Source organism: Eptesicus fuscus, chromosome 11 (assembly GCF_027574615.1).
Source record: "Eptesicus fuscus isolate TK198812 chromosome 11, DD_ASM_mEF_20220401, whole genome shotgun sequence".
Lineage (NCBI taxonomy): Eukaryota > Metazoa > Chordata > Mammalia > Chiroptera > Vespertilionidae > Eptesicus > Eptesicus fuscus.
The window spans coordinates 86,214,477-86,232,283 of record NC_072483.1 but is presented as its reverse complement, the minus strand read 5'-3'; the positions used below and the strand labels follow the sequence as shown (position 1 = coordinate 86,232,283).

General features: G+C 44.5%; 1 protein-coding gene across 1 annotated transcript in view; it reads right to left on the bottom strand.

The window, feature by feature from the left end:
• Positions 1–468: 468 nt before the first annotated feature.
• SATB2 (SATB homeobox 2) overlaps positions 469–17,807 on the bottom strand; it is a 139,357-nt gene continuing 122,018 nt past the window's right edge. The window contains exon 9 of the mRNA XM_054722858.1: positions 469–930. Coding sequence (XP_054578833.1) covers positions 469–930 — 462 coding nt within the window. The remainder of the gene's footprint in view (positions 931–17,807) is intronic.

Here is a 17,807-nt window from a genome sequence, read left to right as displayed (position 1 = left end):
GTAAAAGTTCTCTGTCCCATGCAATTCTCATATATATATATATATATATATATATGTAAATATATAGATATATACATATACATATACACACACACGTGTCGCTTCCTTCATGTGTTTTGTCCGTCTCTTCCTCCCGGAACTTGCCCCCTGGCTCTTTGATTAAGTGCAAGAACGGCGAAGGCAGAGTCTCCCGGGATCGGCATGACTATGATCCAGTCCATGGTCGGAGTGTAACACTTGAGTGTCTTTGCCAAGGCGACGTCTGATTCGGAAATACTGAACGTATTCACTCTACAGGTGTGTCCTGTGCAACAAAGAAATGTCAAAACAAAAAGGTAAGAAAAACTAAACAGACCAAAAAAAAAAAGACAAAAATAAAATAAGGCCAAAAAAAAAAAATTTTTTTTAAAGCAACGAAAACAGAAAATCCTTGGACCGATGTATTGCTGTGCCTGGTGGGGGTTCACATTATCTCTGGTCGCTGTCCGCGGGCGCGGCCTTGCCCTTGTCCGCGCCCTCCTCCTCGGCCTCCACCTTGAACATCTCCTCCGAGCCCTCCTCGCTGTCGTTCTCCTCCGACTCGGTCAGCAGCTCCTCGTCCTTGTACTCGGCCACGTCCACCGCGGCGCCCAGGTGCTCCTTGAGCTTGCCGTGGTGCTTCACGTGGTACCGCTGGTTCTGGAAGAACTTGATGATGGTGTGCTTGGGGAGGTCCAGCTGCGCGGACAGCGTGTGGATGGCCTCCTGGTCGGGGTACAGGCCCACGTCGTGGATGAAACTCTGGAGGATCCCCAGGGCCTCCAAGGAGATCTTGGTGCGAGACCGGGGCTTTTTGGCACAACTGTCTTCGGTGGGCGGAGGCGGGGGCGGGGCCTCCTCGCGGGGAGGGGAGCTCTCCTTGGTGGGCTGCGACTGCTGCCTGTGGAGGACCTGGTGATGCAAATGAAGAGAGAGTTAACCTGGGACTCCCGATGTGACCTTTGCCGAGTCATCGTCCTCTGCGAGATGGGCTGTCCATGCAGCAGGGGAGCGAGGCTGTGCTCACCTGGACATTCAGGTCTCCAGAAAGCCAAAGAGCACTGCTGGAGATGGAGACTCCCATCTACAGGAGGTTACTAAGAGCCGGGCCCTGGTGGCTCAGTGGTTGAACATCAACCTATGAACCAGGAGGTCACGGTTCGATTCCCGGTCAGCGCACATGCCCGGCTTGCGGGCTCCCTCTCCAGTGTGGGGCGTGCAGGAAGCAGCCGATCAAAGGTTCTCTCTCATCACTGATGTTTCTATCTCCCTCTCCCTCTCCCTTCCTCTCTGAAATCAATAAAAAATATTTTTTAAAAAGGTTAGTAATAGTGATGTTGGCGAATATTTACATTCTGAGGCCCAAAGACGTTGGTCATGGTGGCCAAGGTCATTTGAATTCAAGCAATCTGGCTCCAGAGTCCTCCTTGCTGTTAGCCAGCATGATGAGCCTGCCACTTCCCTGAAAGCCAATGCCAAAGAAACCGGACTCAGAAGGAACATGTGGGCTCTGCAATGACAACCCACGGGTTCAAGTCCAGATGCTTCCACTTAGCGGGGCGTCCTTGTGCAAGACCCTGAGCATCTTTAAGCCCAATCTCCTCACCTATAACAGAAAGACAAGACTACCTGCCTCGGGACGAGGCAACAAGGAGTAAAAGGCATTATGCACCTAGGAGCAGTGCCCACCTGAAATCAGAGGCTGACAAACGTTTCCACTGAGGGGCCAGGGAGAAAATGTTGTAGTCTCTGTTGAATGACTCAACTCTACCTTTACAGCATGAAATCAGCCGTAGGTAATATACACACAAACAACCATGGCCACGTTTCAATACCATTTTATTGACAAAAACAGGTGGCAAACTGAACTTGGCCCATGGGCCATAGTTGATCCACTTCTGGCTTCAGGCAGACTTCCAGGAAGTGACAGCCATTGTTATCATTAGCCTCACAATCACGCTTAGAGGAATCGTGAATATTTGAGCCAGAAAATCAATCCTTCCTAAAATTGGGAACTTTTCTATATTTTCTCTTGGCTCTGATTTTGATCCTTAAATATACACTGAGTGGCCAGATTATGATGATCTCTGAATGCATAATAATCTGGCCATTCAGTGTGTGTGTGTGTGTGTGTGTATTAGAGGCCTGGTACATGAATTCATGCATGGGTGGGGTCCGGCCAGCCTGGCCAGGGGGAGGGGACATGGGCAGGTGGCCAGCCTGCCTGCTGGTCGAACTCCTGGTCAAGGGGACAATTTGCATATTAGCCTTTTATTATATTGGATATACACTGAGTGGCCAGATTATTATGCGTTCAGAGATCATAATAATCTGGCCACTCAGTAAATATTTTCAAATAAAAACTTCCACATTAATTTAAAGGTAAAACTTTTTTGTAAATTATGAATTTTTAATGACTGTTTCATACTCATATAGGTGGACTTTCTCAATGTCACTATGAACTATTAACCCTGTTTTGCACACATTGTCTACTTTCTGTATTTCTACCCTTAATATCAAGTTTTTTTAGTTGTAATTAATTTAAATTTCTGTTTTATCTCTACCTATCCCACATTTATTTAAAAAAAAACACACAACAACAACAAAAACTAGTTAGGCAAGCTTTTTTTTTTTAAAATCCTCACCCAAGGATATGTTTTTTCATTGATTCTAGAGAGAGAGGGAGGGAGAGGGAGAGAAACACCATGTGAAAGGGAAACATCATCAGTTGCCTCCCCTACGTACCCCAACACGGGGACTAAACCCACAACCTGTGTCTGTGCCCTGACTGGAAAGTGAAGCCATGACCCTTCTGGTGCACATGACAGGGCTCTAACCACTGAGCACACCCGCCAGGGTGGCAAGTTTATTCTTGATCTTCATAATGGCTTCTTAACGATATCCCTCTGCATAAAATAATTTCCCCTTTTAATATTGATTTATGAACTTCTTCAATCTGACAAAAGAAAGGAAGCAATACAGAGGAGACTGTCAGAACCACTCCCTGCGCTCTCACATCGGCCCATGTGAGAAGGGCCGTGTGGGGGGAGGGATGTAAGAAGAGGGGGGAGGGATCCCGAGAAGGAAGCTCAGCTCTGCTCACACCTCGCAAGGGCAGCAGCGATGCTGTGGAATGAAGAGGCGCACTTGGTGGCCCTACTTACAAGCTTTTGTCTATTGCAAAGGCAAAGACCACATTTCTTCTACCCCGATCCTGCCTAACTTCCGGGATCCTGCCAAGCCCTTTAAGAACAGTGAGTGTATTTTCTAAAAAATACACACACATTTCTCCTCTCACCATTCTCTCCTATTTTATACCATCTTGTTCAGGTTAAAGTAACAAGTTAAATACTTCCCAGAGTTCGGGGGAAGTCCGTCTAATCAGTGCTGAAGAAAACGTGTCAAGTTACATTAAAGAATCACTGGTCCCTCCACCCTCACCACCATCACTGTCACCACCACACACTACCCATGTGACCCGTTTTCCTTTTTTAGCTATAAAACATCACCATCAAAGCAAGTGTTAAAGAAAAAAAAAAACTCTGGCATTTATCCTCGTCTTAGGGACCATCTGATGAGAAAATAACTTCTCAGCAATGGGAAAATACCAGTCTTTTACATAGAATTTAATAAATATTAGGGCAGATGAAATGGTTACCTATGATAACGATAAAAGAGGATGAAACTTTTCAAACAATAACTGATAATCAAGCGACAATCAAGACAATCATCAAAAGGACAATCGGGTGCAAACAAGAATACCTCGTTCTAAGCTGACTGCCGGGAGTGAAAAGGAATCTGAAACAGAGACCACGGAGCAGTGGCCCCGGAGGTCCGTGTGACGTTGGCCAATTAAAATGACTGTTCCTGCCGTTGGCTTTATCGCTTTCCACTAAGAGCAAACGCGTGTGGCCTGCCCTGGGAAGCTGGCATCAGCAGAAAAGTGAGCCCCATTACTTCCACACCCTAATTACAGCAGCAGGGGCTGCGGAGCGGCATGGTGGGCCGCACGGCCCAGGGCAGCTCTCATGGCAGGAAGACGCTGCCTCTGAGGTCAACGTGTGGGCGGCCGCGCACTGCAATAAATGCCCCCTGTCAGCAGGTGAGGGCTGGGCCTTCTGGTGGGAGAGGGAGACCGGAATTACGTACGGAATACATACATACTCGAAGATCACAGACTCCAGCACGAGTACCCCCTATTAGAGCAATTGCATTAATTGGAAAACAAAAGAGAATTAAAATGCCCCATTTTCTAATTGCGCTTGCCTTCTGTAGTAAAAGTCAGCACAACGGTTCCATTTAATTAAATCATCAGACTGGTTCTTTAGGGGTTTTCCATTGTGCACTGGTTAGATTTAAAGAGATTTTTCCAAAACTCTACTTGGAAGTTACTGTAATCTTTCCGCATGACAGGGTCTGTCCACCCAGCAGGCCCGCGCCACCTCCCTGCTTCGTTAGGACACAGCAGTGGCAACGCATGCACACGGGAAGCCACACATGGAACAGAAACAGCGGGGGTCACAGCTGCCCTTACTGAGCGTGGCCCCTGTGCCAGGCAGTGCCGAGAGCTGCACAGGGACTGGCGTTTATCTCCCTCCCGGTGCAGCCGGGAAGTGCTGTGTGGATCAACAGCAACCTGAAAACACGGAGCGTCTCGGGAAACCCTTGACATTGGAAATGAAGACCACGGGGTGCTGTGGGTCTGAGAAGGCAGGTGGCCCAGGAACGATGCCAGCCCATCAGAGGAGAGGAAGGTGTTTCTCAGAGAAGTAACAACAGCAGACATGACCTACAAAGTGCACCATCTTGTTTCTGGTCCACGTTCTACAGTGAGTGGGGCAGCATGGCACTAGCTCCATGAACAGGGTAAGTGATATTTCTAGCTTCTTCGAAGAGATAAGGAAAAATGGAGATTGACAAAATGAGCAGCTCTAAGGTCAGACTGTCTTGCAAGTCACCAAAAGGGCCTACCTGAGGTTTTGGGGGTTTTATTATTATTGATTTTTTTTTTTTTTTTAAAGAGAGACAGAAGAAGGGAGAGAGAAACATTGATGTGAGAGCGAAACATCAGTTGGCTGCCATAGCTTCTATTGTTGACTTTTCAATATGACAATTAGAGTTAACAGCACTGACATTTCTAATTAGCTTCAATAATAAAAGAAAACAAAAATAATGATGGTATTAGTAGGTGGTAGCATTCACAGAAAGAGTATTATGCGCTAAAAACTGGCTTAAATGCTGTAAATGTATTTTATTTTATTTTCACAGTAATCCTGGAGGTAGGTATTTTTTACCCCATTTTATGATGAGAAAACTGGAGTTCGGAGAGTTCAGATAATTTGTCTGGGGCCACGGAGCTCATGAGTAACAGAACCGGGATTCTAAAACTTGCCTGTCTGCTTTTAAATCCAATGCCCTTAAACATATGTGCTCCTGCCTTCTGTGAGCAAGATTACACTGGAAAATTGAACCAAGTCTCTAGAGCAAAGGTGGCAGACCATAAATAAAACATCAGGTAGCAATAACTCCGATAAGCAAAAACAGAGCAATAGATGAGGAGGAGCAGTGAGGGGAGAGGACATTGTTTTAGAAACAGTGACTCCCTAAGGAGGAAGCACTGGAGCAGAGGAGGAGGGAGTGAGGACCAAGCCAAGAAGAAGAGCCTCGAACAGCCAGCAGAAGGGCCGGAGGCAGGAAGACACTCGGTGTGTTTGAAACATCAAGGAAGACGCCCTGTTAGAGCAGCTCTGCCATCCAACACAGCAGCTACTAGCCACACTGTCTGTTCACTTGTAGAGTGAAATTAATGAAACGAAAAAAGAAAAAGCTCAGTTCCTCAGTCACATTGGCCACTTCCCAAGTGCTTGATGGCCACACTGTGCAATACCATCTTGGACAGCGCAGATAGGGCACAGTTCCCTCATCACAGGGAGTGCTGGTGGGCAGCCTACACTAGACGGTGCAGAGGTGGCCTTGGCCAGAGCAAAGGACCTTGGCATCCACAGTCAGGGTGATGAATGTCCTCACCATGCACTGCCATCATAATCTGATCTAGCCCAGAATATAGTAGGATGTGCAATGGGCACTATTACTAGAGAGGAGAGAAATAGTTATCTCTCCACCTGTGAAGTAAGAAAAACTCAGTTTGTAAGGTATTACTGGGCTCTCCATGGCCTTCCACAATAGCAATGCTATCATAAACACCACCAGGAGGATGCAGGGGCACTTCTCAAGAGAATGGTCAGCTTACACTTAGCTGACGGCTACCCTCTTCGTTGGACGTGCTTAGCGTGTCTAAAAGAAATTATGTTTAAAACAATCAAACTGGGGTTAAAAGAGTGAAAAAAGGAACCATTCATCAAATACTTATGGAATGTCTATAATAATTGAACCCATTAACTTACAAAGCTTTCTAATAAGGAGTCCTATCTTCAACAATTAAGTGTTGATGAATAGGTTATGGATAGGACATAAACAAAAAGCAAGTTAAAAGTCTAATAAGTTCCTTCTAATTTATTTGCTGAAGTCTCCCTGGTCTAACTATGACATACATGTACATAAATGGACATGAAGATGTGACAAAATGTATTGTAATACGTTGTAAATATATTCAAAAGAGACATCAGCTGCAGAATGAAACCCAAGCCTCCTTGCCCAGTGATGAAGCGCAGTCAGAATATGGACACGTCGTTTCTCTGCCCTCAAAACTGAACATCTTGAAAACACAGGGACAAAATGGTACCATGACAAAATCTAAGGAAGATAAAGCTGTGCTTCTTAAACCTCTCAGTGTTCAAATACATTTTGAGGGCCTCAATGAAAACCAGCTGGGAGTCATGTGTAAAATATAATGGTTTTTGCCTGCAGGGAAGGAAGTGAGATCTTGAACGATTAAGTTGAGGAAAGTATATAATTCACTGTATCATTATGGGGTGAAATGGATTACTTATAATAAGCCAAGACTTTGTGGTCTCTTTATAGAGAGAAAATGAGAAATTATTAAGGAGGTGACTGCAGAGGTGGCTGATCCAGGGTGGCAATCGGTTGAAACAAACTTGCCCAGGTGGTCGCTTCCACCTCTCTAGGACAAGTCCCACCCAGAGAGGTGAGCCTCCCCCGAGCTTCGGGTCCTCAGGGCTGACGCACGTCCACGTCCACAGGAGGTGAGGACACAAACAAGGTGGCTCTGTTGCATTTATTTTGAGTTAGTATGAGAATTACTTGGACTGGTTTACTCTGACCGCATTCTATGAAGACAGAATGTAAAAGAGTTGACCCAAAAGAGGAAAGCATTCTTCCGCTGAGAGTCCTGTGAGGAATATATTTAACAGATGATAACAACTGGTTGAAAGGCCCTGTGCATAACTCAAATTAGACTTTGTTAAATAAATGGATGAATAAATTCTGCTATTTAAAAAAATACCATGTATAAAAAATATCATCTAACTTGAGATACTTGTCTTAAATTTCAACAACCCAGTGCTACATCCTAATATTCCCCTTTTTTCAAAAGCATCAGTTAAGACTATTAATTTTGGCTCAAAAATTCAATGGGAAGAACTTAGCATTAATGATTAATAATGAATGTAAATACTGTATATCTATCTCAACGATTGGACTGTGACCTACACCCTGGCACGCCATATGCCAGCACACTGAGTGCTCAGGTCCTTTGTATTCTGAGGAACTAAATTAATTCCATATCCTCTCTACTTTCAGACCAGTTATTATTCCTGTTCTACACATCTTACTATTTATTTTTTACAAAGCTATGCTTTAAAAGTAAAGAAACTTTACTCATCATAGAAACTTACATTTAGTGGGTATAAGAGAGCAAATATATGTATTTACCATTTCTTGTTTGTTTTTTTTAAAAACACACATTCCAGGGCACGGTATAACCCATAAGATGATTGTTATAAAACTTGTGAGCAAGAGTTTGGGGGTCACAAAGTTCTGGTCTGGAATCCAGTCCTTAGTCCCAAAAGCACTTCTGTTTACTAGCCTGGTGAGTCTGAGAAAGCCACTGTGCTATTCTGGAACATCTTTCATGTAGTGATATGAGGAATAAGCGAGAAAGTGCATGTTAAGTTCTTAGCAGAGTTCTTGTCATAAGGTTTTCATAAGTAGTTACTATCATTGAAAAATGAAAAGAGGATTTAAGAATCAGTAGTATACTGCCTCATGTATTTTCCTATCAATTGTGAATCATCAACAAATTCAGAAATCTCTTTCCTTTCACACCAAAGACCAACAGATCTACAAATAGAGGTGTCAACCAATAAGTGCTCTTATTTCTTTTGCTCATACACTACCTCTGTCTTTGATCTTTAACATGCCACCTAGCACATGGGCGCAAGTTGCCTCTTAAGCATCTGTTACATGAAATTATACTTCACAGTCATAGTCCTCTTGGGGATGGGCCCCCCTTAGGAAGACATCCTATGTCAGTGCTTCTCAAAATGTGGTCCAGAGACACCTGGGAGGACCCTGATACCCCATTAAGACATCCATGACCTCAAAACTATTTTCATGGCAGAACTAAGACAGTATTTGCCTTCTGATCGTGCTGAAATGTATACTGAAGGTGCAAAAGCAGTGGTGGGAACACGGCTGGCCTGCTGGCATAAATCAGGTCAGCGGCATCAAGCTGCACTCTAGCTGTATTCTTCACAGCCACATGCACATTAGGAATGCCACTTTCATGAAAGAAGGCCCTTGATGACGTAGTAATATATGACGAATTATATTAAGTCTCAATCCTTGAGCATACCTTTTCAAAATATTCTGTGTGAGGAAATGAGACGCCCCTCTGTAGGTACAAGAAGGAAGATGGAAGATGGTGGTCATGAGAAAGAGCATCATTTCTATTGGAAGGAACAACTAACAGACAAACCAGGATTATTCAGAGTTGGGTATTTGGCAGACATTTCCTTAAAAGTGAAGTAAGCCTGTTACTTCAAGGAAAATATCTGAGAGTATTTGTTGCCAATGATAAAAATGGATCTTTCAAGCAAAAATTCAAATTTTGGAAAACTTGTAGCTGCCATTATGAAATTAACACCTCTCCAAAATCTTAAAATTTTCCTAATGATATTGGTGGTGATTTAACAATTCTTTAAGATGTCCTAGAATGGAATATGTCAAAATTTAGATCTACATAACTCAATATTTTCCAAATGACCAATTCATGGTATTGCAACATCATAAACAGGTAAAAGAACCATTCAAAGTGCAAGGCAAATGAATGATATACAAAGTAAAAAAAAATATGAAAAGTTCATCAATATGACTTTAGATTCTAATTGGCAAATATCCTGTAAGAAACCACTTGCAGAGTTTTGCTATAGTATCAAGAAGAATATATTGCCTGGGGATGCTATCAATATATTCCTTCCCTTTCTAACTGCATGTCTGTGGGAGGCTTGCTTTTCTTCATTTACTTGAACCAAAACCACATATTGTGTCAGATTGAATGAAAAAGCAATTATGAGGATCCAGTTAAGCCAGATATTTAAAATATTTACAAAAAAATGTATAAACCTATGGAACTCTTCTCATTTCTTTGTTTTAGAAATAGTTATTTTTTCATAAAAATATATTATTTATACATGTCACATATTCTTATAATTATTTTAAAGTTAATAAACATTTTAAAAATTACTCAGAATTCATTTCTACTATGGTAAATACTAACAGTTAAAACACATTATTGGAGTTCTCAAAAGTCAAAGTAAAAAGGGATCCTGATACCAAAAAGTTTGAAAACTCTGAAATTCATGAATCACACTCAACATATAGGCCTGTCTTTTGCCTAATGAAAATCAAGCACTTCACTATAAAATTCAAAATGGACCCCACAGTTTAAGAAATCCTTATCTGAGCCAAGTCCCCGGGAGCATCTTAAAGAATGAATGTAAGAGAAATTACACATGCATTATGACCGGTCTCTTGACTTGATCACTCAAAGACATTTTCACAGGCAAACCATTCTCCAAGAAACACAATTCAGACTATTTCTAAGTCCAAGTGATCTTACTTGAGTTGGCTCTTATGGTTGTAATTTCACATCCTAACATTATAAGACTTATTAAAAACCATGGTTTAGTTTCTGTTGCTTTTTTTGGATTATACAGTATCCTAAGGTCAAAACTCAGGAAATCTGTTATTAAAAAAAAAAAAGTATCCATGAAGTGATGACAAATTGCAGACTACAGGTGTTAGATTACATTTTGACTCCAGGCAGGTTTAATATAAGTCGGTCTCCTTTTACAATTGCTCTTAGCACATACAGCTATAGGAAGGGGATTGTTTTAAAAATTAAAAAAGGAGAGAGAGAGAATAAGGAAAAAAAAAAAGAGCAGTGCTCAATAAAAGAAGATCATGTCAAGAGAAATCAATACAAACAAGCAAAATGCCAGGAAGTCTGACATGGAAATATGTGTTCAATTTCATCCAGCCTTAGTCTGAGTTTCCTTTAATATTGTAACCAAGATGATATTGGGACATCATGTATGTTTTTAATGCAGTTTAATAATTGCTTCTCAAAATAAACACTTTGGACAAAGATAAAAGCACTCTGACACAATAATCTGTTAGAATAAACTTGGGTGTTGGAGGAAGCCTAGTTCTTAAAACAGCCTTTGGCTTATATCATTTCCTCTTTGGTAACAAACTGAGAACAACTTATGCTAACGACTTTGGGATGGTTTGGGTAAAAAAAAAGAGGGTGGGGTGCAGTCACTAATCCAACTATTGGGAGTGGTCAGAGTGTGCAAACACAGAAGAGGTAGCAGCTGACAGACAGTAAATTAAGCAGAGTCAAGATGAGCAACTACATCTCAATCAAACAGACATCATGCCGCTTAACAAACAACCATTTCTCCTGTTAGAATGTAGAGAGATAAAGCATGGACATACCTTGAATCTAAAGGCAATGCTACCTTTCCCTTCATCAGCATCATTGATAGGATGACCAACATTCTACCAACAGGACAGACAGCATCCATGCGATGACTCAGGATCCTTCAGAACGGTCCAGGCCACGACCATGAATCCTTCTGCCCAGGAGAAACCATCTCCCATCCCACCCACCCCAGTTCCACTTGGCTTGACACCCATGGGTATTCAGATCCTCCCTACTCCCATGCACCCCCACCCCCTTCACAGCGTCTTCTCAAAACAGAAACATGCACAGAGACGACCCATCTCTTTAAGACCAGACTGAAGGTACAGGTACCACTAAAGTGTCTTTAAAGACTTTATATTTGTGTTAAAATGGTTAAGGACTAACATGGACATGACGAGGACTGACAGTTACCTGTGGAATAATGGTTTTAAAACAAATGCATGACTTGCTTCAAGGGTATAACCAAGAAAAAAGTGGCCTTTGCACCATCATGAATGAAAAAAAAAGAAGGTCTAGTTCAAGATAACCAGGGTAACTAAACAAAGAGGGTAAAAGGTTGGGATCACTTGAATACCAGGAATTCACAATGTACTAAAAAAGCCAACCTGAAAACGCATGATACCACATCAATTGCAAAGGCCAAGAGAGAGAGGTGTGGGAAGGGTTTAGGATAAGAATGATCCGTTAGAATTCTTAGACAGCGAATCCAGCTGGCTAAACTAATTCTCAAGGTCAGTAAAAGCATGACCCGAATGAAAACAACAACCAATGCCAGTGATACGTGACTCAGTGAGCTCTAAATTGTGAATTTTTAAAACAGATTCAAAGTAAGATTTAAAAGATAGAATGCAGACACTACTTCAGATCAATACATTGCATCCAATAAGTTTAACCAGAGCAGAATTCTTGTTCCTGTTATATGAAAACATATTAAGTTAAATGGAGGTAGAGAATAGATGCATTTTCCTAAGTACAGATATCATGTAGCCAACCCAAGAACTTTGTCAATGAAGATTTAAAACTGATTCCTAAGATAAAGCTAGAGTCAGAACTCAAACCACTTCCAAATCTCCTAGTATTTATAAATCCAGTGACAAAAATAATAACTTGAAAATACCTCTTTGGTAAAGAATGACCTAGAAACGAGGATAACACGGGGAAAAGTAATTATATATACTTTAAGTCAAAGAATCTCAGTAAATTATGTGAGCATCCCTGAAAGAAAGCATTACTCTTCCTGATTTACACACTCACCATACAATGTGACTTGGGGATCAAGTTTCTATACTTATTTAATCATAGAATTAGGGTATTATCAAAGCACTTACTACATTTAAAAATGTAAGTGGGTACTGTTGCATTTATTCTTCAAAGGAGGAAATGAATAGGTGAAATTGAGCTCTGGCCCCAAGTCACAAACCCCAGAGTCCAACCTATAACAAACATACTCTTACTGCTGCTTAGGGCTGGGAAATGAAGAAAAACACAAAAGTATGTTCCGTTTCAATTTAAGTTTTGAGCACAAATTCATTTTGGTGTGAATAAATATCTTCCAATTAAGATGTAAAAATAACCCTAGAAACGACAGAGGATACTATTCAGTGTTTCAAGTTAGGAGTTAAAAGTGAAGACAAAGCAGTTAGAAGAATTCGAATACCTTATGGAGAAGTCCCCCTTCCCACATGTTAACCCCACTTTTAAAAAAGCACAGACCCCATTTCATCAAGATGTGCTAGCACCGAAGAGAGAGAGGAGTCCTAGCCAGGACTCAGGGAGGCCTCACTCTCCCCTAACTGTGATGGCCCCAGTGACCCGCAGTTCTGTCCTTTCCCAGCTTCTTAAAGAGGAGGATTTAAATTACTTAAGGAGAAGGGGTGTTTGGATTAGATCGTTTACTTGGGGCAGGAAAAGAAGAAAGAAGGTAACCCACGAGTCCGAGGCCTCCCAGGAGGCCACTGGGAACCCCGGGATGGGCCGCATTTCCTGCATCATTTTCACAGTCGGGGCACGCCGACGTCAGAACCCTCTGACAGTTACGGTTCGTGAAAACGTTAGACGTTCGCCAATAAAATACTACCTCAGTGTATTTTTTGCTTTCTGAATGTAGCCACTTAATGTCAGGACTTAAGAAAACTGTGCTGTGTGCAGCGAACACATACTAAAGCACAAATATTCCTTTTTAAGAAAGCGAGCCGTAGGCAGTGCATCAGAACCAACCGCTCCGGTGGAAGACGGAGCAGCCAGCACTACCACACACTGACATTGAGGTGCATGATACCCTCAGGGCCAAACTGGGTAAACAGAGTCAATGACCAAAGAAGGGCTTTCTCCCGGGCCAGCCGGGAAGGCGGAGGCCGCCGATCCCCAGGGCGTGGCAGCGAACATTCCCGGAGGCTTGGCCGTGAAAAGGTGTCCGAGGAGGGCTGAGCGCACTCAGCCTCTGGTTTCAACTTCACGTCATTTCATGAGAAACCGGCTCCCTTGGCATTACTGTCTCTGCAGAGAAAAGGGATGTGGAAAGGGGAAAGACAGGAGTAAAAACTTCCCAAAGGCTAATTCTGCATCATCCTTTTAAAGTCTAAGCCACTTTGATGACTCTGTGAGGGTGCTGGCTTCGCACCCTCCACAGGAATAACCCTGCCACGTGAATGAAACCAGGGGTGGGGAAACTTGGGCTTCTAAACTCCGTGGCAAGTGCAGGTGAGATGGAAAGCAGACGGGCCAGGGGCTGGTTTCCTCAAGAAAACGAATGCCCTTCTCCCTCCAGTGCTCCAAGGAAGGTCACTGGGAAGGGCAACTCTCAGATCCTAGTTCCTGGCGATTCCTTTCCCCGCAGGAAGCCCAGGGTCTGCCCGGCAGGTGAGGCGCGGCGGCCCAGAAGCATCCTTATCGGCTCAGACACACAGAGCCAGTCCACGGGTGCCTCGGCCTCGGCTTCCTGAGCGCACAGGGCGGGGCAACAGGAGGCTCACCGTTGTCCGCAGGGAAGCGAATGCAATCGTTCATAAGTAATAATCCGAGGACACACTCTGCTTCGCGAGCTCGCAGCTGCCAGCCCCGCTGCCCGCCTGTGCGGCCGTCCTCGGAGACCAGAACTGCCAGGCATTATACTTTCCGATGGGAATGGGCTTCTGGGTGGATGTAATGGAAGAGCTGAAAATTCTGCACAAAACAAACCTACTTACAGGTGCCAGGGGCAGGGAGGTCATCAGCAACGCTGACTGGTGCTCCAGACCCGCCCCGAGGTGCCCAAGCAGGATCTGAGTGCTCCTGCCTCCTTCCCCTCCCCCGAGCCCCCCATGTAGTCAATCCCTGCGCCGCTGACCACCCCTTTTAAACACGTCTCCCTCTCCACACCTACTCCATGGCTGCTACTCAGGCCTGGACCATCCATTGCCTGAACGACTATGACTTCCTCCCAACTGGCCCCCGGCCACGGCCAACAGAGCCTCTTCCAAAGGCCTTCCGCGGCCCTAAGTCAGGCGAGGCCCCTGGGCTTCCGAGAAGGCTCCTGACCTGTGCCCCAGGCCCGGCCTTGCTCCTCCACCCCTGCCTCCCGGGCTGCCCTAGGACCCCACAGCTGTGGCCGCACCCCCGCTGCGGCGCCCTGCACCTCGGGCCTCGGCCGGCCCTGCACCCGGACAGCTCCTCTGGGAGGATTCTGGAAGTGCCTGGGCAGCCCGACTTCCCGGAGGCCTCCCGGGTCCTCCTCCCGCTGGCTCTCGGGTGCGTGTGCCCCTGCTTTGGGCTTTTCCTCTCTGTCCCCCTTCCCAGCTGGGGGCTGCAGTCATCTGCCCTGCACCTGTCTAACCACAAATCTGTGAGCTCCTCAGGAGTGGATGCCGTGTGACATCCCCGCCACACGCTCGCCATGCGCACAGGTCAAGCGCGGTATCTGAGTGACTGTTGGAAACTTCCCACTTATCCTCAGGGGTCCAGAGTCGCTCTGTACCGGCGACAGACGTACCATGCAGACCAAAGTCTTCCCAAAACGGAGAGCTTGTCTTCGGCTCCAAGGGAAGGAAAGCAGCGACAAGGTCGATGGGCGCTCATTGAAAAATACACTTACACCAGAAAGAGCTGAGCGACAGTCGTTTGTAATACTTACTAAATGCAGGCGTGCACTTTGACTAGGCTGGTCCTATCATACAGGGATTCACGTTCTTTAACTACCCCAACATTATCTCACTGAAAACCACCCACACGCAGAGACACACGTGCAGGGTGTGACTGTCCTCGGGGCTAAACGCTGCCATGTTCATGTTTGCCTCACTCCCCCTCCCCGTCTGCAGGGCTATTTCCACCTCCAGCAGAACCCACAAGGCCCTCAGCAGACAGCTCCTAGGACGAGGAAACCGCTGAGGCCAAACGCCAGACAACAAATAACAATGAGAGAATCCACGGGAGACAGAGAAAGGGAACCTTTAAGAAAGGTACAAGAACTGCATGTATTTGCCTCAATGTGGTCGCATGGATCACAGTAAAAGCCCGAGACACAGCGCTTCTCGGCTGAACGCAGAAGGTTGCCTCTCTACACGACGCCTTGGAACGCACTCAGGTTTTCTCCAAAACACACAGGAAATGCCCAATGGTTATTCTTGGAGTCGAATGAATGGCGTGAGCCATGTGTGGAGGAAGAAAAGTAACGGAGTGACTTCAAAGCATGTGTGTTTGCCTCCACTTTGAATCAACCTCTGTAGTTCCTACACCACACAATCCAGAGTGAGTGAGGCGAACGGTTTCCAGTCGGGGCCAGGACCTGCCTTCGGCGCTTCCTGCCGCCTTTGTAACGCAGTTAGATCTTATCCAAACGTGTTTTTAGAAGTATTCCACTAAAACCAAATAAACCGTGGACGTATGGAAAATCTAGATGCCAAATAGAAGCCATCTCCTTCATCCTTACGGAGGCCGAAAGGCATTTTGGTCCCAGAGAACATTTTTGTCCCACGGTGAGGGGCTTCTAAGGTGTTATAACTCCCCCTCACTGACAGCATAGTTAGCTTTGTCAGGGTCTCTGTTGGAATAATAATTCCAGACTGAGCAAAGAATTCTATCAAGACTCAATTATCACATTAAAACACTCCGTCATGTGTTCCCTCAAGATTCCCAACTTTCTATTTCTGAGAAGAGAACAGATTTAATGAGATATTTTTCAAAGTGGAGCTGGTGACGGGAATATTTGTGGAGAGGCACTGCCAAAAAGACAGTTCACTGGGTAGACACTGATACGGCAGAATTTACCACCTACGCTGGAGCGATGGGTGTTAGATAGCCATCTCCGGATAAACCCTACACATCCATGGGGCCCTGATGGTCTACACCAAAGGTGGCATTGCCTAAAGGAAATCTCTAAGGTCAACTCGCAATTAACTGAAAGGTTTTGATTAAAAACGCTATTGACTGCTTTTATATCACACAGCTTCCTGCTTATTATATTTCATGGGCTAAGGAGGTGCCAAGACATTAAACTGTCAATAATCTATTAATACTGGACTGTGACACTCACTCTCCCCGAATCTGCAGGCAAAGTTCTTCAAGCCAAGTACCTGCTTGGCTCATGCAAATTCCCCAACAGGGAAAGCATCTCTTTACGACCTCCCAGATTAAACGCCTAGGAGTGTTGACAAAACAGGACAAAAAATATGCAGAGAATAAATGCGTTTTCAGAGGAGTTAAACTAACATTTGTTTTCCTAAGAAATTGCTGAAGGGATGGGGAATGCGTCCCGGAGTCGGACTTTCTTTCTAAGCCATATTTAACAGTTTCTAAATTGAATGTAATAAACACTTTACGAAGAGAAATGAGAAGTTACTTAAAGGGAGGCTCATAGGTCCCTGCCAATCAGCATCTGGAAAGCAGTTATACGTCGGGGCAGGGTGGAGGGGGGGGGGGCTTTTAATGAATTTAATAGGGAAAAGCACTTTAATTAAATGCTGTCAAAGCGGATTGTATTAATGACTGCACACAGAGGAATTTCGAGCGGGCCAAGTTTATTTAGCAAAGAGGAACGGGGCTTTCAAAGCCTGCAAGTATTTATGTTTCCGCAGTTGCAGTACATCTAGAAGATGATGGTGGTGCCAAATAAAAGCGTTGAGTTATTAGATATGATTTTATTTATTGTGTATTATTAAAGCCTCAAAGGCCTCAGGGGAATGAATTTCATTTTCAAAATGAAACTCCGCGTCTGATCTGAAAGGGTTAAGGAGAGAGAACATTGGCCCCCAGTTTTTCCGTTGCCCTGAGTGGCTACTGGGGAGGACCCTGCCCAGGGGCAGCCAGTCAGCAGGCACTTCCCTGCACGGCAGTGGCAAAGCAATCGATGACAGTATTTCTTCTAAGACTTTTTCTCCCGGTGTTTGTCTTTCCCAGTGATTTGCCACCAGACATAATTCATTCTATTACACATAGCAATAAGCTGAAAAATGACCAAAGCTCCTAAAAATCTCCATGAAAATTTGGCTGCCATAACTTTCTTAATGGAAAACACGAGCAGCGCACACTTGGACAAAGGAAGAGGCATGGGATGTCTGACTTGGGGCCAACAGGAAGAGAAGAGAGGTCTTCTCCAGGATCTTCTAGTCAGAGGGAGACCGCGGAACAAGCCTGTTATTAATGCTAATGTTTTAAAAATAAACAAAGAAAGGATGAGCCTTAATGCATGAAAGCTGTAAAGGATCGAAAAGCTGGTCTGGCTGGAAAATCCTCTGTGTGTGTCAAAATGATTTTCTCTACCGTTTGTAAAAATGTGATTACCCACGATATGCTATTATCCACGATAAGCTGCAAGGGCGAGGGATTGCAAGGGAAGGCACAGTGAGCCGAGGTCTCAAGTCCCTGCCACCGCCGTGTCTGTGTGATCACAAACCACAGCCATGACTTA